This window comes from Mesoplodon bidens (genome assembly GCF_964165515.1).
Source record: "Mesoplodon bidens genome assembly, contig: HAP1_SCAFFOLD_157, whole genome shotgun sequence".
NCBI classification, from domain to species: domain Eukaryota; kingdom Metazoa; phylum Chordata; class Mammalia; order Artiodactyla; family Ziphiidae; genus Mesoplodon; species Mesoplodon bidens.
Genome location: NW_027671774.1, coordinates 413172 through 436251, shown reverse-complemented (window position 1 = coordinate 436251; position 23080 = coordinate 413172). Strand labels below are relative to the sequence as shown.

At 43.1% G+C, this 23080-nt stretch overlaps 1 protein-coding gene and 1 pseudogene across 2 annotated transcripts in view; one reads left to right on the top strand and one right to left on the bottom strand.

Moving 5' to 3' along the window:
* The window catches only part of LOC308611085 (forkhead-associated domain-containing protein 1-like), a gene marked incomplete at its 3' end in the record, with an annotated part of 88243 nt that extends 66988 nt beyond the window's left edge, over positions 1 to 21255 (bottom strand). Inside the window, exons 1-2 of the mRNA XM_081260013.1 lie at positions 20811 to 21255; positions 1322 to 1528 (exon numbers count right to left, since the gene is read on the bottom strand). Of these exons, the coding sequence (XP_081116139.1) occupies positions 1322 to 1528; positions 20811 to 20903 (300 nt within the window). The 5' untranslated portion in view covers positions 20904 to 21255. The remainder of the gene's footprint in view (positions 1 to 1321; positions 1529 to 20810) is intronic.
* LOC308611089 (centrosomal protein of 78 kDa-like) overlaps positions 1 to 23080 on the top strand; it is a 727725-nt pseudogene that overhangs the window by 291674 nt on the left and 412971 nt on the right. The window lies entirely within an intron of this gene.

Here is a 23080-nt window from a genome sequence, read left to right as displayed (position 1 = left end):
TCCCCACGTGCTTCTGACAAGGGGGATCCTTAGAACCCATGTTGAGAACCCCTGATCAGGTCAACACCTTCTATGTCAGGAGCCCCTCCTCAGGGCGCCCAGTGGATCCCAGTGCATCCCACAAGTGAGCACACTTTAATGTTGGTCCAAGGAGGAAAAGGGGGCTGAGAAGCAGCAGGAGAAAACTGTCCCAGGTTTTCAAAGCCAAACGTGGTGGATACGGTGTCACGGGCCCTGCAGCCTGAGGGACGGTGCTCATCTTCTCTGAGTGAGTATTTAAGGCTGCCTAGTGGACCCACACCCCAGGATTCTGTCTAGATTCTCTAAACTTTATTTATTTATACCCAGCCTCGTCCTAGAAAGGACTTTAAGCCTCGGAGGTCTCAGTCCATGCAGGGTTCTTGGTGCTGGGGAGTGAGGTTAACACGCCGTCTCTCTGGGACACACACGACAGGTATTAATTGTGTGCTCACCACGAATGGGCATTATTCTGGGAGCTTTACAATGATAACCATCTCATTTAGCCCTCGAGATAAGCCTGCAAGGTCATTGCTGTCGTTGGCCCCATTTTGTAGATGAGGAAACCGAGGTTCCGAGGGGTCCAGTGGTTTGTGCAAGAGCGCACCGAGTAGGCCAGTGGCAGAGCTGGGGTTCTGACCCAGGACTGTGTTGCTAACCAGCCCCCATCCTGCCTCCCTACTGAACCAGATACTTCTTGTCACTGAGCTTTGCTGGGTGAATTTTGGCTTACGTTCAGCTTAACCTGGGGCCATACTTTAGGTCCTGATCCCGGGAACATTTCTGATCCGGTGTGATAACAGCTGGCAGGCCTTGAGCGTCTACTCTGGCCAGAGACTTTGACTTTTTATACATAGATACTCTCTCAACGCCCTGCACCGCTAAGAAGACCCAGACCCAGGCATACAGAGAAGCCTGGCCGAGGTCACAAAGCTAGGAAGTTGCAGAGCACTGATCTGCCTAAAAAGGAAGCATCCATCTCTGCATCTTCAAAAGCACACACTTGCTTTCCACCTCCCCTCGCCAAGCTTCACTTTTCAGGAAAACGCTCTCGCTCCGGGCTGGTCGCTAGGCAACCCTTGCATGTAATTCCACGAAATGCCCAGAAGAGGGCGCGAGGACTCGCTCTCCCCGGGCACCCACGCGATGGGGCTGAACTTCGCAGAATCTCGAAAGCAAGAGTGACGCGCTCCAGACGAACTCCACCTGTGGCCGTACCCGAGCCCTAGGCTGCACGGAAGGTGACACAACACGGCACCTCTGCACCCCACCCCACCCCACCCCCGCAGGGGCCTGGACTCACCGAGGCTGGGTTTTCGATGACCAGTTCGTAGGTCAGCCCTCTGGACCCAAACCTCAGGATGTCTCCGGGTAGGAGCTTCACAGCCACGTTCTGAATGTGGCACTCATTGACGAACGTGCCGTTGCAGGAATTGAAGTCGTGGAGAACAAAGCTGCTTTCGGCCTCATTATATTCAATGAGTGCGTGATGGTTGTCGACGTCTGCAGACTGAAATGCAGAAGGGGGACAGTCAGAGCCAGCAATAACAGGAATAACAAGGAATAACTAGTGCCACTGACACTGGGGGCCCCAATGTGCTAACCACTTCATCTGGCTGGACAGTCACTGCAATCCTCATTTTAAGAGGAGGATGCTGAGGGTCAGAGAGGTTAAGTGACTTGCCTAAGGCCACACAGCTAGTGAGTGGAGGGTCACCAGACCCTGACAGCAGACCCAGAATAGATGCCCAGTTTTGGGGTAGGGCGTCAGGCAACACAGAGGCAAGAGGGAACTCGGGGGGAATTGGCCAGGAATTGGCCACTTGATAGTTCTCTGATCCCATGCAAGCATCCTTTTGGTTGTCCCGAGTGGCAAGACAGCAGAAATGGCCCAACACAAACCAGAAAGGTCAGTTGGCAAGTGACAACTGTCCATTTACTGCAAGTGTTAAAGTTCAGGGGAGGTTTTGTAATAATTGTTGTTTGTTCTATTCATTTTTAAAATAACATGTTTTTTGTAATAATGCAGAAAATGAGAACTAGAGAAAAACACAAAGAAGACATTAAAATCACTTAGACTCCCGTCCCCCAGAGGCAGGCACCGAGAACACGGTGGTTCACATCCTTCCAGTCTTTTCTCTATGCTTACAATCTTTTTAAAAAGTTTAAACACAATTGAGCTCACACCACAAAACATAGTTTTATAACTACCTTTTAAAAGCCTTGGTGTACAATGAAGGTTTTTCCCATGTGCTTAATTATTACTGTTGCTTCTTAAAAGCTAATCAGAATTTATCTAACCAAAGATGATCTATTTTTCAATAGGGGCCCTGGTGTGACCACATTTCCCTCAAAAGAGAGAGACCCCAGACAGTGATTTGTCAGTGGCCTCAGAAACCTCCTGTGTAACCACTTTAATAAGAAGAATGAGCAAAACTCGGCACCAAGGAGGAAATATCACATCCCCACCTGGCCCCGGCGCCCTGGACTATGGGCTGCAGGGCACGTGCGAAGTCCTGTGTCTTCTCAGGACACTGCCTATGAGCCATCCACTCCAGCCTGAGACTTTGCAAATATTTTCTAAGTCACTCTTCTCAGAGTGCCTCACCCAACTTTCATAGAGAGTACTTGGACTTAGAAATCTATACTAATGTCCCACAATATAATTATAACCTATAGCTTATATTAATAATAGCTTATAGTATATGAATAGATAATAATATAACTGCATATATTAGTAGAATATATTAATGACACATTATGTGTAATTACACAAATGCCAGGAAATTTGCTAAGTGCTTTACTGCATTATCCCGTTTCATCTTCACAATAATTCAAAGGGATACTTCCTCATTTCAAAAAAATTTAATTTTTTATTGAAGTCTAGTTGATTTACAATGTTGTGTTAGTTTCAGGTGTACAGCAAAGTGATTCAGTTATACATATATATAATATCTATTCTTTTTCAGATTCTTTTCCATCACAGGTTACTGCAAGATATTGAATATAGTTCCCTGTGCTGTACAGTAGGTCCGATAGTTACTCATTTCTTAGATGAGGAAACTGAGGCATAGAACGATTAAGTGTGCCCACAGTCAGCCACTTTGACTCGCTTGGCTTGTTCCCAGGTTTGCCTGATTCAAATGACTGTGCCTTTACCCACTTTCCAAATTCCTACCAAACACTTTGGCACTTAAAATACTGAAACACAAGAAGAAAGCAGGAGTAGCTCTATTAATTTCAGGCAGAGCCAACTTCAGAGGAAGGAAAGTTATCAGGGATAAAGAGAGGCGATACATAGTGATAAAGGGGTCGATTCTCCAAGCAGACATAACAGTCCTTCATTGTATGTACCCAACAATAGAGCATCAAAGTATGGAAGGCAAAAACTGATAGAACTGCAAGGAGAAGCAGATGAATCCATCATGGTAGCTGGAGACCTCAACAGCCCTCTGTCAGTGATGGGCAGACCCACCAGGCAGAAAATTAGGAAGAATGAAGTTGAACTGAACAGCACTACCATCATCTGGATCTAACTGGCAACCACACAGCTTCATCCCACAGCAACAAAACACACATCCTTCTCAAGCTCCCATGGGACATTCATGAAGCAGACCACATTCCAGGCCACAAAATATACCTCAACAAATGTAAAAGGATAGAAATTATGCAAAGTACGTTTTCAGAACACAATGGAATTAGGCTAGAAACCAATACCAGAAAGACAGCTGGAAAATCCCCAAATATTTGGAGATTAAACAACACACCTCTAAATAACAGATGGGTCAAGGAGGGAGTCTCATGGGAAATAAAAATTTATCTTGAGCTAAATGAAAATGAAAATACAACCTATGAAAATTTGCAAGATGCAGTGAAAGCAGTGCTTGGAGGGAAGTTTATGGCATTGAAGGCATACATTTGAAAAGATCTAAGCTTCCACCTTATGAAACTAGAGAAAGAAGAGCAATATAAGCCTACCACAAGCACAAGAAAAGAAGCAGTGAATGAAATAAAAAGCAGGAAAACAATAGAGAAAAGTCAGCAAAATAAAGAGCTGTTTGGTTTTTTTTTTTTTTTTGTAAAGATCAATAAAATTGACAAACCTCTAGCAGGATAACCAAGAAAAAAAGAGAGAAGATACAAATTACTCAAATCAGAAATGAAAGCGATGGCATCACTACTGATCTCATGGACACTGAAGGGATAATAAAGGAATATTATGAATAATTCTATGCCCACAGATTTTATAAGTTAATGAAGTGGACCATTTCCTTGAAAGACACAATCTACTGAAACTCACACAAGGAGAAATAAATACTCTGAATAGACTCATATCTAGTAAAGAATTTGAATCAATAATGAATAACCTTCCAAAATGGAAAGCACCAGGCCTGGATGGGTTCACTGGTCAATTCTATCAAACATTAAGGAAAGAATGATATCAGTTCTAAATAATCTCTTCCAGAAAATAGAAGAAGAGAGAACACTTCCCAGCTCATTCTGTGAGGCCAAGCTTATTCTAATAGCAAAACCAGATAAAGATATTGCAAAACAGGAAAATTGCAGACCAATACCTCCCATGAACATAGATGCAAAATCCTCAACAAAATATTAGCAAATTGAATCCAGTGATGTATAAAAAGACTTCTACACCACAGTCAAGTGGGATTTATTCCAGGTATGCAAGGCTGGTTCAACATTTGGAAATCAATTAATGTAATCCATCACATCAACAGCGTAGAGAAGAGAAATCGCATTATCATAACAGTAGATGCAAAAAGAGCATTTGACAAAATTAAACACCATCCATGATAAACTAACAAACCACCAAACCACCACAACAACTCTTGGCAAATTAGGGATGGAGGGGAACTTCCTCAACCTGATAAAGTACATCTATAAAAACCCTAAAGCTAACGTCATATTTAATGGTGAGAAACTAGAAACTTTCCAATTAAGATCAGGAATAAGGTGAAGATGTCCCCTTTCACCACTCATTTTCAACATTGTACTGTATGTCCTAGCTAATGCAACAAGGCAAGAAAAGAGAATAAAAGATAGATTGGGAAGGAAAAAGAAATCTTCTTTGGTGAGGTGTTTGTTCAGATCTTTTGCCCATTTTGCAGATGGCATGATTGTCTATGCAGAAAATCCCAAAGAACCGACAGAAAGCCCTCCTGGAACTAATGAGCAATTGTACCCAGGTGGCAGAATACATGATTAATATACAAAAGTCAATTGCTTTCCTATATACCAACAATGAACAAGTGGAATATGAAATTAAAAACACAACACCATTTACATTAGCACCAAAAAAAAAAAATGAATTACCTAGGAATAAATCTCACAAAATACTTAGCTATATGAAGAGGTATATGAAGAAAACTACAAAATGTTGATGAAAGAAATCAAAGTAGTCTAAATAAAAGAAGAGATATTTCATGTGTATTTGAAATTCCTTAATGATGTATGATGTTTAACATCTTTTCATATGCTTATTTGACATCTGTAGATTTTCTTTGGTGAGGTGTCTGTTGAGCTCTTTTGCCCATTTTTAAGTTGGGTTGTTTGGTTTCTTATTGTTGATTTTTAAGACTCATTTATATTGTTTATTTATTTATTTTATTGAAATGTAGTCGATTTACAATGTTGTATTAATTTCTGCTGTACAGCAAAGTGATTCAGTTATACATATATATACATTCTTTTTAAAATATTCTTTTCCATTATGGTTTATCACAGGATATTGAATATAGTTCCCTGTGCTATACAGTAGGACCTTGTTGTTTCTCCATCCTGGATGTAACAGCTCACATCTGCTAACCTCAACCCCCCACTCCATCTCTCCCTCAACCCCCTCCCCCTTGGCAACCACAGTCTGTTCTCTATATCCATGAAGACTCATTTATTTTGGATACATGCTTACAGCATCTTTATTCATAACTGCCCAAAACTGGAAGCAACCAAGATGTCCTTTAAAAGGTAAATGGATAGACAAATTGTGGTACATCCATACAATGAAACACTAGTGATAAAAATAAACGAGTTATCAAATAACAAAAAAGACATGGAGGAATCTTAAATGCATATTTCTTAGTGAAAAAACCTAGTCTGAAAAGGTTACATACCGTATGATTCCAACTGTATGAAATTCTGGAAAAAGTAAAACTATAAGGAGAGTAAAAGATCAGTGCTTGCCAGGGGCACAGGGGCTCTGGGGCTCAGGATGAAGAGGAGGGGCACAGGGGATTTCAGGGCAGTGAAAATATTTTTTATGATACTGTAATGGTGGATACTTGTCACTATACATTTGTCAAAACGAAAGAACGTACAACGCAAAGAGTGAACCCTAATGTAAACTATGGACTTAGTTAATAATAGCATATCAATATTGGTTCATCAGTTGTAACGAATGTACCGCACTAATGCATGAGGTTAATAATAGGGGAAACTGTGTGTATTGGAGGGGTGGATATATGGGAACTCTCTGTATTCTCTGCTAAAATTCCTGTAAACCTAAAACTGTTCAAAAAAATAAAGTATTAAAAAAAATGAAAACACATTAGTTCTTTGGAAAATGTCACCCACATCATCTTCATCACCATTGTCATTGATCTTTGTGTCCTTTGAACCTTTGATAACCCACGAATGAGAGAAATTCTGTCTGTGACATTTTGTTTGTCTCTTGCCAGGCTTCACTGCGTTCAGTTCCTCAAAAACTGTCAGGCCATTATTAAGAACTCAAAGCAAGCAGGAAGTTTTCAATGACTCCACAAAGTTGGGTGAGCCTCTACCACATGTTAGGCCAGGAGACAGCTTCCTAGTTCGGCCCTATAATATCACTCGCTCCCTTTACTTGGAAAATTGCTAAGTGCTGCTCCTGGACAGACGCCCTGCTGCTAATACAGACTGAGTCTATAAGCCCCAGCCTACTGAGCTGTCCCACTATGAGATGAACTGTTATTTATTTATTATTATTTTTATCATTATCTTTATCCTCCTCTAACATATTTTGAGGGCTTCCTGTGAACTGGGCCCTGCTGAAGCATTTTGTGTGCATTTTTATCATTTAATCTGCATGACAGCCCTAAACAGGGACTCTATTGTTATCTCCATCTTAGAGATGGAGAAGCTGAGACTCAAAAGCTGAAGTGAGAGGACAGCATTACCTTGATCCCAAACCCAGACAAGGACACGACAGGACAACCACAGACCAGTATCTCTTATGAACACTGACACCACAGTCCTCAACCAAACAGGAGGAAACCGAATGCAACAGCACGTTAAAAGGATCATACACTATGACCAAGTGGCATTTATTCTTGGAATGCAGACTTGATGGTTCAACATATGAAAATTAATCCACGTAATACATCACATTAACAGAAAGAAGGAAAAAAATGATCATCTCGATGGAAGTACAAAAAGCATTTGACAAAATGCAACACTCTTTCATGAAAAAAGCACTCAACAAACAGGGAATAGAGGGAAATTACCTCAACATAATAAAGGTCAAATATGAAAGGCCCACAGGTAGCATCATACTCAAAGGTGAAAGACTGAAAGCTTTTCCTCTAAGATCAAGAATAAGATAAGGATACCTGCTTTTGCCACTTCTATTCAACAATGTACTGGAAGTCCTAGCCAGAGCAATTAGGCAAGACAAAGAAATAAAGGCATCCAAATTCGAAAGGAAGAAGTCAAATTATCTCTGTTCACAGGCAACATGATCTTACATGTACAAAATCCTAAAGAGTCCATGAAAAACCACAACCCTCTTAGAACTAAAAAATACCATTCACTAGCAAAATCGTAGGACACAAAATCAACACACAAACATCAGTTGTGTTTCTATATGCTCACAATGAACAATCTGAAAAGGAAGTTAAGAAAATAATTTCATTTACAATAGCATCAAAATGAATAACATATTTTGGGATAAATTTAACCAAGGTGGTAAAGGATGTGTACACTGAAAACTACAAAGTGCTGCTGAAAGAAATTAAAGACACAAATAAATGGAAAGACATCCTGTATTCGTGGGTTGGAAGACTTAATATTGTTAAGATGTCATTACTACACAGCAGGATCTACAGATTCAAAATCCCAACAGCAGTTTTTGCAGAAATAGAAAAATCCATCCTAAAATTCATATGGAATCTCAGTGGACCCCAAATAGCCAAAATACTCTTGAGAAAGAAAAGCAAAGCTGGAGGTCTCACACTTCCTGATTTCAAAACTTACTGCATACAAAGGTACAGTAATCAAAACAGTGTGATACTGACATAAGGTCAGGCACATAGGCCAATAGAATAGAATAGAGAGCACAGAAATAAAAGTTTGCATATATGGTCCAATGATTTTTGACAAGGGTGCCAAGATTATTCAATGGGGAAAGAACAGTATTTTCAACAAATGATGCTGGGAAAGACTGCAAAAGAATTAAGTTGAACTCTTACCTTACACCATGTATAAAAATTAACTCAAAGTGGATCAAAGACTTAAACAGAGTCTAAAATTATAAAACTTTTAGAGGAAAGCACAGGAGGAAAGCTTTATGACATTGGATTTGGCAATGCATTATTGGATATAATACCAAAAGCATAGGCAGCAAAGGTAAAAATAGATAAATTCAACTATATCAAAAATTAAAACTTCAGTGAATCAAAGGACACAATAAACAGGGTGAAAGGCCATCTAGAGAATGGGAGAAAATAGTTGCAAAACACAAATCTGAAAAAGGGTTAATATGAAGAATATATAGAGAACTATAACTCAACAACAACAACAAAAAAGAACCCCCAAATAACCTGATCAAATATGGGCAAAGAACTGGAATAGACATTTCTCCAAAGAAGATATATAAATGTCCAACAAGCATATAAAAAGATGCTCAACATTACTAGTCATTAGGGAAATTCAAATCAAAACCACAGTGAGATACCACCTCATACCCATTAGGATGGCTACTATCAAAAACAAACAAACAGCAACAGAAAATAACAAGTGTTGGCAAGGATGTAGAGTAGGGGAACACTTATGCACCGCTGAGAATGTAAAATGGTGCAGCTGATATGGAAAACAGTAGAGCGGCTTCTCAAACAATTTAGAATAAAATTATCATATGATCCAGCAAGTCCACTTCTGGGTATATACCCCAAAGAATTGAAAGCAGGAACTTAAAGAGTTATTTGTACACTCATGTTTACAGTAGCATTATTCACAATTGCCAAAAGGTGGAAGCCACCCAAGTGCCCACTGACTGATGATTAGATAAGCAAAATGTGGTCTATCCATACAGTGGAATATTATTCAGTGTAGGAGGAAGGAAATTCTGACACATGCTATAACACGGATGAACCGTGAGGACATGATGTGAAATAAGTGTCACAAAAAAGCAAATTTTGTATGATTCCACTATGTGAGGTACATAAAGTAGTCAAGCTCATAGAAACAAAATAGAACGGGGGTTGCCAGGAGCTGGGGAAGGGGAAATGGGGAATTGTTGTTTAATGGGTACAGTTTCAGTTTTGCAAGATGAAAAATTCTGAGGCTGGTTGCACAACAATGTGAATAACTTACAACTACTGATCTGTACACTTAAAAGTGGTTAAGACGGTAAACTTTATAGGTATTTTACCACGATTTAAAAAATGGCTAAGATGAAGGGACTCACTCAACATCAGGATGCTGGCCCAGGGCAATGTCAGGGTTTGAACCCAAGTCTAATTCCAAAACTTGTACCTTTGATTTGTACCCTGTGATTTTCAGAGTAGAGAGTGATTTAATAATGAGAGAGGAGACAGGCAGGACCTAATATACAAAACAAGTGCATTTTTTAAGGCTCCTGCATTGAAAATGTCTTTAAAAAGTATATAGTGAGTCCATAAAATATTGAGACGTTTCAACTTCTATTAACAATGACCATCTGCTCTGATGACCCCTGTGCTTTAAGGAAGCCTCCTCGGGAAGCTGACTTAGTTATGACATTGCCCTGAGGTTCACTGACATTGTCGCTGAGGTTCGACGTGTACCTGGAACCGTCCTTTGGAGCTAGGTTTCAACCTTGCATCACCTGGCACTGGGAAGCCCCATCTCAGACCATAACCTCCCACTCCCGGCCTTCCTTATCCTCTGTCTCATCCTCTCCTTGAGTCACGTAGCCTTTGCTCCCTGTTTGCTCCCTAGGGGTAATGCCCTATGCTCACCCAGCCTGGGCCCTGCTCAAGCTCACCAGCTCCTTCAAGTCCATCCCGGCCCCCAAACCCTCCTGCCACCCTCACACTTCTGTCCTGAGGCTGGCCCAGTGCCCTTTGGGCCCCACAGCCAGCAGGTCCCTGCTCTCAGGCTTTTCATTCTACTTTGACAACAGCCTCCTAGGTCTTCACCTCCTGCACCTGCCTGCATCCTCCGTCTGCTTCTCCCGACCCTCCTCCATCCCTTTACACGGCGCCCTCTGCCCAGCAGGCCCACCTGTGCGGCTACATCCATGGGCTGATGGGCTCCTTGTGTCTGGTTTCTGGTTGGGTTTGGCCAATGGGGGGGGTTAGAGATCAGAGCAGGGAGGAGAGAGCTTGGGGTACTTACTCCCCTGGCTTCCATTCTCTGGGGCCACACAGCTTCCCTCAGAGGACTCTACCCAGCTCTCGGGGTCTCCGGGTCCCAGGAAATGCCCCTGCCCCTCACCCCTCAGCTCTGGGGGTGGGAACAGTCCTCACTCATACTAGCTCTGGGCCCTGCACTATCCTTTGTGGTTTCTCTGAGCCCTGCCCACTCCCTATGGAGTCCCTTCAGGAAACTCCCCTCCATCACTCCACACCCCTGTGAATGTGCCTTCAGCTCCCTGCCAGGACCTGGACTTCCCAGGCTTGGAGAAGCTCTTAGGTGGGACCTTCAAGGCTTCTCTTAGCTGCCAAGGGCCTCCGGGTGGTCCTGCCTTCATCCCACCCTGGTCTGGTCCCTCTCCTCAACCATCTCCTCTTCTGCATCCTCACCTTGACAGTGTAACTTCCGTCTAACCTGTGAACGTGCTCACCACCCCCTCGGCCTGGAAACACCGCCCCTTCCCCCTTCCTTTCCTTTATTGTCAAATGGCTTCAAGAGGGTCCTCTCCCGCTGGGTCCTCAACCCACTGCCATTGCCCTCGGAGGCCCTCGGGCTCTCAGCCTCCCTGTGACATGTGACACAGTTGTCAGAGAGAGGCACGTGGCCTGGTGGTTCAGGGGTTGGGGGAGCAGGGCAACGTGGTGGTTATTAGACTGGGCTCGAGTCCAGCTCTCCTACTTCCTAGCAGGGTGACCTTGGGCAAGTGATACCTCAGCTTCCTCATCTGTAAGGTAACAAAAGGACCATCTTATAAGTTACTGGTGACCTATAAATGATATAATACATACAAAAGCACTTAGAAGAGAACATAGGGCAAATGGGAAATGTTCTCTGTTATGAGCAAGAGGATGGGCTCTGGAGTTAGAAAGCCTTGAGTTCAAGTCCCACCTCTGCTACCTTCCAGCTGTGCAGCCTGGGGCATGGTTCTTTGCTTCTCTTTGGTTGCTCCCTGAGCAGCAAAAATGAGTTTGATAAGCTGGGCTTCGTAGGATTGACAAAAGGTACTGCTTGGTGACATGTTCAAAGGAGTGGGATAACATTTTTGAAATTAACTTGTGTGTGTGTGTCTGTGTGTGTGTGTGTGTGTGTTTTATCTATTTCTTTTAACCTTTTGGTTCTAGGCTATCCCATTCCCAGCCCCATCCCCCCACTGCCTCCAGAAAGGGATGTAGTGCAGAAATAGTAAAAAAAAAAAATGGGGTTTTCAAAAGAATAAGGATATGAGGAAACGGCCAGGCGCTGGTGAGACGACGGGTCTGGGATTGGAAGGATAGAAGAAGCTTCTCTGCTTCCCCGTCAGCTGGATCCTTCCTCCCCGGTCTCCCCGGGAGAGCCCTGTGGACCGGCAAGGCCTCAGGAGAGGCTGGTCCTGAAATCAGACTGCCCGAGCGTGGTGCCCAGTGCCCCAGCCTCCATCTGTGACCTCAGGCAGGATACTCAGCCTATCTGTGCCTCAACGCCCTCATCTGTAAAGTGGGGCAAACAACATTAACCTCCTAAGGATGAAATGAGTTAATACACTCGAGAGTGCTCAGAACAGTACCTGGCACAAAGCAAGCTGTCTCTGTGATGAATACCCTCAGCCTGGCAGCAGCTCTCTGGCTCCCTCACCTCTCTGACTGCTTCCAGGTCTCCACGCCGGGCTCCTCTCCCCTCAGATGTCCGTTTCCTCTGCACTCTGTCCATGGGCTGGGGCCACTGTGCTACCCCCTCGATTCGCAGGTGTGTATTTCCAACCCCTGGTTCATCTCCAGGCCCCAAACTGCCTGGCTGCTTCCGGGATGTTGAGGTGCTCACTCAACCAGTCCTGCTTCCTGCCCTCTTGGTAACGGGATTATCACCTGCCAGCTCATCCAGCCATCTTTCTCCATGGCCTGTGGCATTGATCCTACTGATTCTTCCAGAAAGCTCTCAGACCAGTCCCAAAGCAACGGTCCAGTCAGGTGGTAGTATTAATGTGGTGGGCAGAATGGTCTCCCAAAGATGCCCATGCCCTGATCCTCAGAACCTGGGAATATGCTCCATGAGGTGGCCAAAGGGACTGTGACGATGTCAAGGTTACTAATCAGTGCTCTTAAAAGAGGGAGACTAAGGACTTCCCTGGTGTTTCAGTGGTTAAGAATCCGCCTGCCAATGCAAGAGACACGGGTTCGAGCCCTGGTCCGGGAAGATCCCACATGCCATGGAGCAACGAAGCCCGTGTGCCACAACTACCGAGCCTGCGCTCCAGAGCCCACGAGCCACAACTACTGAGCCCACGTGCCACAACTACTGAATCCGCGTGCCTAGAGCCCGTGCTCCACAAGAGAAGCCACTGCAATGAGAAGCCCATGCACCGCAACAAAGAGTAACCCTCGCTCGCTGCAACTAGAGAAAGCCTGTGCTCAGCAACGAAGACCAAACCCAGCCAAAAACTTTTTAAAAATTTTTTAAAAAGTGGGAGACTATCCTGGGTTATCCAGGTGGGACTAATTGAACTCCACCAGTCCTTATAAGCAGAGAACTTACTCTGGCTGTATTGGAGAGATAAGTGGTGTTTCTTGCTGGGCCCCCACTTAACAGCCCCAATGCTCCTCTTCCTGGGAAAGCACCAGGTCAACGTTTCCTCTTTACCCAAATCCCCCCCTAGATGGCAACACCTCAGTCTGTTGCATGAATGAGGATCACAAGAACATTCATCTCACATTTCACTGACAACCCCCATTCTCGATTCCACAGGGTGGAATTTCCCTAGCTTACTCAATTATCTTGTTATCTCAGTTAACTGAGAATTTCCAATTTAGATATTAGATGTTCCCAAAGCTAAATTTACACTCAAAAAGTGAAGCTTCTGTTTTTAGAAGCTTGAGTCAGCTCAGTCTGAAACTCAGCCCCACCTCCCCCGTCTAGCTGTGTGATTTGGGCCAGTTCCTTAACCTTTCTGAGTCCCATGTCCATGTCATCAAATGAGGATAATAATGATAATAGTAGTTCTCACCCGCACAGGATTTGTTTTGTGGATATAATTCTATAAATATATATACAGAACATACATAGATGATGTATAAAGCCATGTGAGATGCAGTAAGTAGTCCATAAATGTATGCTGTAGCTGTTTGTATTATGTATGCTATTCAAAAGATTATGATCTTTCTTTCATCTCACATCCATCAGAATGGCTACTATAAAAAAAAAGGGAAATCACAAGTGTTGGTGAGGACGCAGGGAAAGTGGAACCCTTGTGCCCTGTTGTGAGAATGTAACTTGGTGCAGCCACTATGGAAAACAGCATGGCAGTTCCTCAAACAATTAAAAATAAAATTATCATATGATCCAGCAAGTCTACTTTTGGGTATATATCCCAAAGAACTGAAAGCAGGGCCTTGAAGAGATATTTATACACCCATGTTCATAGCATTGTTTGCAACAGCCAAAAGGTGGAAACAACCCAAGTGTCCATCAGTAGATGAATGAATAAACAAAATGTGGTGAATCCACACAATGGAATATTATTCAGCCTTAAAAAAGGAAGGAAATTCGGACACATGCTACAGCATGGATGAACATGGACATTATACTCAGTGAAAGGATATTATACTCAGTGAAAGAAGCCAGTCATGAAAAGACAAATACTGTTATGATTCTACTTATATGAGATACCCAGAGTAGCCAAGGTCATAGAGACAGAAAGCAGAACGGTGGTTGCTGGGGGCTGGGATGGGGGGACAAGGGGAGTTGTTGTTTCATGGGTGCAGTTTCAGTTCTGCAAGATTCAAAGAGTTCTGGAGATGGATGGGGGTGATGGCTGCACAACAGTGTGAATATATTTAATGCCACTGAACTGCACACTTAATAAAAGTGGTTAAGATGGTAAATTTTATGTTATGCATATCTTACCACAATAAAAAAAAAAAGAAAAATGAGATCACGATCTAGCCCTTTCCTCTGAACTTTTTCCTCTTGGAAGCCCTCCATCTGCTGGTGAGAAACTAGTCCCATCAATTGCTGTGCTGGGTACTGACCAATGAAATCAGCCGCCAGTTCCCAAACAGGGGACAAAACATTCCCTGAGGACTGGTGAGAGCTAACAGGTGAACCACCAGAGCAAGGAGCACTTGGGGAGAAGCCAGGGGTGAGGTGGGGGTGAGGGGGGAGGATGGGAGCACGACCCAGGCAGGAGGACAAGCGCGATGCAGATGGGGAGCCAGCAAGTGCACCCTCCCAGGCCTGTTTCATTCCGTGGATTTCCCCACAGAGAGTCCACCTGTCACCTTATGTCTCAAAATGCAGGTGTTCGCTTAGAATAAGAGAAATGTGAATTAAAATGACACAGGTACCATACTTCACCCCGTAGATCAGTGAAGATCCAATGGGGGGTCAGCACCCTAGGCTGGGGAGGGAGTGGGAGACGGGCGTCCACTGCTGGCAGGACACCACATCCGGAAACCTCTGGTGGGAAATTTGGCCATGCCCATCAGAGCTACAGCTGTGTGTGTCCTTTGACAGAGCAGACATACCTGCATGTCCGTGAAATTATGCAAATAATAGGAGAATCCCAGCAGCCTTGTTTAATAATAATAAACAAGATTATGGTGTAGGCTCTGGTTCTTTCCTGAGAGGCAGCCCAGAACTGACAGGGGCCAGGAAAAGGGACGAGAGTCATCCGGCTGGATGGGATCTGGGGTATGTGTATGAGATCAGTCTGGCTTCATGACCCTCAGATCCCACGCGAGAAGGGCTGACACAGGCTGGAGAGATGGCTAAACCCATGAGAAAGGAGATGCCTGGCAGGACACTGACCACCGAGGGTGAGGTGTGGACACCAGCATTTCATCCCCCTGTCATGTCTGTTCTTTCTTTTTCTCTTCCATCTCCACCTTCCTAGCTGCAGCCCTGTACTGACTTGGGCTGTCCTAGAGCTCAGTCTTCTAGGGATCCTGGGACTTCCCCAGGGTGGGACTGGGGGAGTCCCTGGGGAGGGGGTAGGGTCAGTCAGCCCTTCATTGTTTACCCTTCGCTTCTCTTTTCCTCAAAACAAAGTTTATTGAAAGAATACACACACACACACACACACACACACACACACACACACACACACACAAAAGCAGGAGCTCTGCTGATCAAGAAGGGAGAGGGAGGGAGCACTGATGGTGGGGTTCTCAAAGTGTGGTCCTGGAACCAACTCCAGGGACTCCATTCCCCCCACCTGAACCTGGGGAGCATACAAATGTGAAGATTCCTGGGCCTTACCCCAAACCCACTGGGTCAGAATGCCTAGGAGTTCATGTTGAACAACCACTCTTAAACATGCGGAAAATCCAAAAACCACTGGCTTTGGTGTTTCTTCATTCTGGAAGAACTGAGTCCCTTTCTCAGCAGAGTTTAAATAACAGCCATATCCAACTCTAAAAAATACAGTTTACAAGGCACATCAAATCATATAAATTATAACTTGCAAGGTTTAGCTGTGAAATGAGCAAGGCTGAGGCTTTTGAGCCGTGTAAAATGGGAGAGGGGAGATTGTGAATAGAGCTCCTGATGGCTCGTCTGCACACAGCAGCCGGGATGTTCACTGGCAGGTCTCCCCCTTGTTTACAATCCTTCAAGCCTTCTTCCCACTGCTTTTCAGATAAAGATCAAAACCCTTATGGTGACATGAAGGAGGCCGACTTGTCCCTTAGCCCTCCTCCTTCCCACTCTGACTTCTGGACGCCCTGGTTTTCTCTCAGTCCCTTGGGTTCACAATATGCTCTTCCACCCCAGGGCCTTTGCACATGCCATTCCCTTCTCCTTTTGTCTAGTTAAGTCCTCCTTGTCTTCCATATTCCTTTCCTTTACAGCCCCAATGTTGGAATGGAATTAGTCACACCTTTGTGGGATCATTTGACTTATTTCTCTCTCTCCTGGCAGCTTCCTGATGGCAGGGACCATGTCCAGTTCTGACATCACTGTACCCCTAGACTTGGCTTGGTGCTGAGGCTCTGGGTAAATACTATGCAATGAAATAGTGATAGCAACAGTTATCACTGTTGACTATAAACAGTTCTCACTAGCCTGGCTATAAACAGGCTTCCTACTGCCTTACGGAACCAAACTCCTTACAGGATATAGAAAAAAGTCTGGAGGGTAAAACCCTGCAAATATCAATATTGATTTTTCCCTGAGCCAAATGATTACAAGTGACTTTTATTTTCTTCCTTATATTTTCCTTTCTCCCAATTTTTAAAAACAAGAAGCATGTAACTACCTTCCATTATCGGAAAGAGTAAATGATGTTGAAATACTACGATACCAATAGTCAAAACAACATGTCAACCTTGCTGATGAGTAGAAATCTATAGAAGCATGACTGCCTATTCTTTAGGATTGATCCAGGCAAATAAAACAATCTTTTTTATTTGCTAGATGTAACCTCTGGTAATTGCAAGGATGATTTTTAGTAATATAAATCCCTGAAATTTTTTTTTTTTTTTTTTTTTTTTTTTTGCGGTACACGGGCCTCTCACTGTTGTGGCCTCTCCCGTTGCGGAGCTCAGGCTCCGGACACGCTGGCTCAGCGGCCATGGCTCATGGGCCCAGCTGCTCCCCGGCATGTGGGATATTCGCGGACCGGGGCACGAACCCGTGTCCCTTGTATCGGCAGGTGGACTCTCAACCACTTCGCCACCAGGGAAGCCTAGTGACGTATTTCTTAAGCTAAGTCCGAGGAGCAGTAAGCAGTCAATTATTTATGTACAATGAATGCAAATTTCTGTCTAGTTAATAACTGTACTCATTAGTTCCCTTTTCCAAATGGCTTATTAATGTCAGTGGATCCTCATCTCAACCCTGTGCACCTCTGAGGATTCTTCTCAGTCTCTGTTTTAGGAGACCATAATAATGATCATTGTGACATTCACTGAGCACCACATGCCAGGCTCTTTATATGCATTTCTCACTTAATCCTCAGAATAACCCTGTGAGGTTAGAGGTTTACAGACAGGGAAAAGGAGCTCAGAGTGATTAAGTAATTTGGTTGAAGTCACTCAGCCACAAAGTAGCCTAATGAGATTCAAACCCAGGTCTGTCTATCTCCAAAGCCTGTGCTTTTAAAAATTACTACAGTTTTCTAATATCATAGTCCGGTTCAAAACAGAGATCTCTGTCACTACTTTAGCCAGACAGGAAATAAAACGACCCCAAATCTATGCCTTGTTAGGATAAAGAAGAAACTACAGTTCTTCTTCTTCTTCTTTTTCCTCCCACTTTGCACACTGAACAGATGTTCTGTGTCCTTGAAGGGAGACCATATCATGGAGGAGAATCTCACGGGGAGGTTCATGGAGTTATCTTTAAATCTGTTGTGTTTACAATAAACATTCTCAGAAAACTAGGAATAAAGGGGGAAATTTCTCACTTGGTAAGAACATGTATAAAAACCCTACAGCTAACCTCCTACTTAATGGTGAAAGAGTAACTGCTTTCCCCTAAGGTCAGGAACAAGCGAATATAAGGATTTATACACTGCTCTTGTTCAGCAGAGTCCTGGAAGTCTTAACCAGGGAAATAAAGCAAGCAAAAGAAGATTAAAAGCATTCAGATCTCCTTTTCTGAAAGAAGAAATAAAATTGTTCTTATTTGCAGATGACATGATTGTTTATGTATAAAATCCCAAGAAATCTACAAAAGCCCTTATATAAGAAAGTGCAGTTAAGGTTGCAAGATACCAAGAAGCATACAAAAATCAACTGTATTTCTATATACTGTCAATGAACATGTGGACACCAAAATTAAAAATATAATACCATTTACAATCACTCAAAAAAAAAAAGAGAGACATACTTAAGTGTAAATCTAACAAAACATGTTCAGGACTCGTATGCTGAAAACTACAAAACACTCATGAGAGACACTGAATAAATGGAGAAATATACCATGTTCATGAATTGGAGGACAATATAGGAGTATATCAATTATTCTCACATTGATATATAGGATAAAACACAATTCCAATCAAAATTACAGCATGATATTTTGTGTATACAGACAGGCTTACACTAAAATGTAAATGGAAAGGCAAAGGAACTAGAATAGTTTAAAAAATTCTTTAAAGAAAAGTGGGAGGAATCACACTACCTGATTTAAGACTTACATAGCGACAGTAATCAAGGCTATCTCATAATGGTAGATCCATTATGACAAATAGATCCATGAAACATAATAGGGAACTAAGAAGTAGCCCCCATAGAAAGTATGGCCAGATTATTTTTGACAAACTTGCAAAAGCAATTCAATGGAGAAAGGATAGTCTTTTCAACAAATGGTTCTGGAACAACTAAATATCCACATGCAAGAAAAATGAACTTTGACCTAAATCTCACATCATAAACGACAGTGAACCCAAAATGGTTCAAAGATTTAAAAATAAAACTATAAAACACTTAGAAGAAAACATAAGAGAAAATCCTCAGGGTCAGGGACCTTGTGGCATGTTCTTAGACATGACACTAAAAGCATGATCTATAAAAGAAAAAATAACTACCTGGACTTCATCAAGAGTTAAAGCTTTTGCTCTGTGAAATACTCTGCTAAGAGAATGAGAAGACAAGCTACGGATGGGAGAAAATATTTGCAAACCATCTATCTGACAAGGGACTCATATCTAAAATACATAAAGAATTCTCAAAACTCAATGGTAAAAAACTAAACAATTCCATTAGAGACACTTAAAAGATATGAAGAGAGATTTCACTGAAGAGGATATGCAGAAGGCAAACACATACATGAAAAGACATTTAACATCACTATCGATTTGGAAAATGCAAGTTAAGACTATGATGAGATACCACTACACACTTACTAAAACAGCTAAAATGAAAAACAGTGTTTATGCTAATTGCTGGTGAGGATGTGTCTCATACATTGCTGGTGGAAATGAAAAATGGTACAGCCATGCTGGATAAGTCTGGCAGTTTCTTTACAAACCGAATATATATAAACACATATGTTAATCCATGCAATCATACTCCTGAGCATTTATCACAGAGAAATAAAAACTTATGCTCACACAAAAACCTGTACACAAATGTTTATAGTACATTTATTTGTAATAGCCCCAAATGGAAACAAAATGTCCTTCAAAAAGTGAATGGTTAAACATAGGTGATATGTCCATACCGTGGACTATTACTCAGCAATAAAAGAACAAGCTAATAACCTAAATGGATGTCAAGGGCACTACACTGACTAAAAAAAAAAAAATCAATCACAAAGGTCATACATACATGATGAAAATTATAGAGACGGAGAACAGATTAGTGGTTTTCGGAGCGTGGGGACGATGGTGGGAGGAGGAATTGGGACTATAAAAGGAGCATCACAAGGGACATCTCTGATAATGGAATACTCCTATATCCTGAGGGCCACACCCAAATCCACACGTGGTAAAATGGCACAGGACTCCACACATGCTTCGTGCCATTCCCTCTACTATTTGTGCATCTATAATTATGTCAAAATAAAGTTGAAAAAAATCTGTTGAATGAAGTCTGAGAGTGGTCTGCCTTTCACAGTCCTAAAGGGATTCCATTGCATTTCTCTTTCTGCTTCAATATTTTAATCCCTTTCAAAATGTTAAAAGGCTCAAAGCCACTGTTTGTATAATTCCTTACTTACAATTTCTTCCAACTTCCTTGGCTGTCAATGAGCTGGGACTGTGGACCAAGCCACAGCTAATTCAGAGAATGGAATGAAATGAAGTGAGAGAGCGCTGAGGCCATGCCCAGGGCTTACCCTGATTTACTACTTGGAGGTACGGGGGCGGGGGAGGGCTCCGAGGGGCCCATAGTCTCCAGAAGCTCTGGAAAGGGCGAGAGGCCATTGCTCAAGCTGGGCACTTCAGGTGGCCGTGGCTGCCAGACGCGGAGCAGGTGAAGGTCAAGCATCAGCTCTAAGCCCACCTTCCAAACCGCGCCATCAGGGTGGGACACTGCAGACACAGTCAGCAAAGGACACAGGGCCCATCGCACTTTGCACTGTGCTCATTCTTACCACATGTGCCAGGGAGACCCAGCACATGCGGGGAATGGTTATTGGTGGCACACCGAGGAAGGCTGGGACTGTTAGCCAGAGGCTGTGCTTTACAAGAGACTGGAGTCCACAGAACAGTAAGGACTTTTGGTGGTGTGAGGGGTAGGGAGGGTCGGGGACTGGCTAGGAAGAGGTCTTACCTCTAAAACAAGGTCTGAATTTTCATGCCTTCCAATCGTAGTGCTTTTATTCAGGACAAAATAGCCTTCTGCACTCTTTAGATAGGCTTTCATATTCTCTGCTTTCCCTATAAAAGGTTTTCAGAAAACAATTTTGTTAGAAAAATACAGTCCTCTAATTATTCAATGTCATATTTAGAATGAATGGAATACACCATAATGTCCACAGGAGAAGTCAGCAGAGGTAGGAGTGGATAGCTGGATTTAACAATGATCACAATGATAATTCCGCACATTTTTAAGACTGTCCTTTTAACAGTGATAGCCGGCATAGATGAGCTTGCTTCTGATCACAAGAGGACATCCTTTATGTAACTCAGAGCACAAATAAGCAATAGCAAAAAAGAAAAACCCAAACAAATCTGAATTCCACTGATAACCGCTCTCCACCTCCCATTAAGCTTAGTTTGGGGTTAGTTATCTGACAGAATCAAATACTCAGTGTTACTAACCCACCACTTACTAGCTCTGTGACTCTGAGTGAGTTACTTATTCTCTCTCTATGCCTCTGTTTCCTCATCTGTAAAATGGGGCTAATGATACTCTGTATCGCAAAGAGTTTTGTGAGGATTAAATGTGAAGCATCTAGAATGGTGATTGCTACACTAAACACCAATTTGTCCTACTGTGATTGTGACTGTTATTAATCTTGGGCTTCTGAACTTTGACTCAAGAAACTCCAACTTCTACGGAGCTTCTTAAAGTGTGGAAGAGTCAGTCATCAAGGAAATGGGCATTAGAAGATACTTTCTTTTTAAGTCACCGCATTCCTTCATATATTTAGGTTGAAAAAAAAATGATTTCCAAAGACAAAATATCAAGATTATAGCTTGGCTGTACGGTCAAGACTCTGTACGTATCTTTTGCTGGCATTTTATTATGAAAATGTCAAACACACAGAAAAGTTGAAAGAAGTGGATGGTGAACTTCTATAGAACCACCACCCAGATTCTACAATCAACATTTTGTTCTATTTGCTTTATCACATATCTACCCATCTATACATTTTATATTTTAATGCATTTCAAAGTAAACCCTATACATGTTTTTAAATTTTATTTATTTATTTTTGGCTGTGTTGGGTCTTCGTTTCTGTGCAAGGGCTTTCTCTAGTTGTGGCAAGCGGGGGCCACTCTTCATCACGGTGCATGGGCCTCTCACTATCGCGGCCTCTCATGTTGTGGAGCACAGGCTCCAGATGCGCAGGCTCAGTAGTTGTGGCTCACGGGCCTAGTTGCTCCGCGGCACATGGGATCTTCCCAGACCAGGGCTCGAACCCATGTCCACTGTATTAGAAGGCAGATTCTCAACCACTGCGTCACCAGGGAAGCCCTATACATGTTTTTTATTTTTTTTATTTTTATTTATTTATTATTTTTATTTTATTTTTTTTTTGCGGTACGCGGGCCTCTCACTGTTGTGGCCTATCCCGTTGCGGAGCACAGGCTCCGGATGCACAGGCTCAGAGGCCATGGCTCACGGGCCCATCCGCTCCGCGGCATGTGGGATCCTCCCAGACCGGGGCACGAACCTGTGTCCCCTGCATCGGCAGGCAGACTCTCAACCACTGTGCCACCAGGGAAGCCCATATATACATGTGTTTTAAAACATAAAAATGTCAGTGACTTCAGCTGGTTCCAAGATGTTGATGATAATTCACATGATATTTGAATTCTGATCCATCTCAGTGCCATGTCAAAGATAGTCTCTTTTCTTTTTTTTCCTTTTTTTTTTTTTGGCTGTGTTGGATCTTCGTTGCTGCATGTGGGCTTTCTCTAGTTGCGGCGAGAGGAGGCTACTCTTCCTCACAGTGCGCAGGCTTCTCATTGTGGTGGCTTCTCCTGTTGTGGAGCATGGGCTCTAGGTGTGCAGGCTTCAGTAGTTGGAGCACGTGGGCTCAGTAGTTGCGGCACACGGGCCCTAGTTGTGGCTCGCAGGCTCTAGAGTGCAGGCTCAGTAGTTGTGGTGCACTGGCTTAGTTGCTCCGAGGCATGTGGGATCTTCCTGGACCAGGGCTCGAACCCGTGTCCCCTGCATTGGCAGGCGGATTCTTAACCGCTGAGCCACCAGGAAAGTCCCCAAAGTCTCTTTTCAACTGAAAGGTCACTGAAGTGTGAATTTGTTAGACTGTGGATAAAAACAAAAATCATCTAGGTCTGACCGTAGAGGGTCTCCGGTCTGGCTCTGCTTTCCATCAACATCTCCATCATCATTCCATCACTGAATCCCTA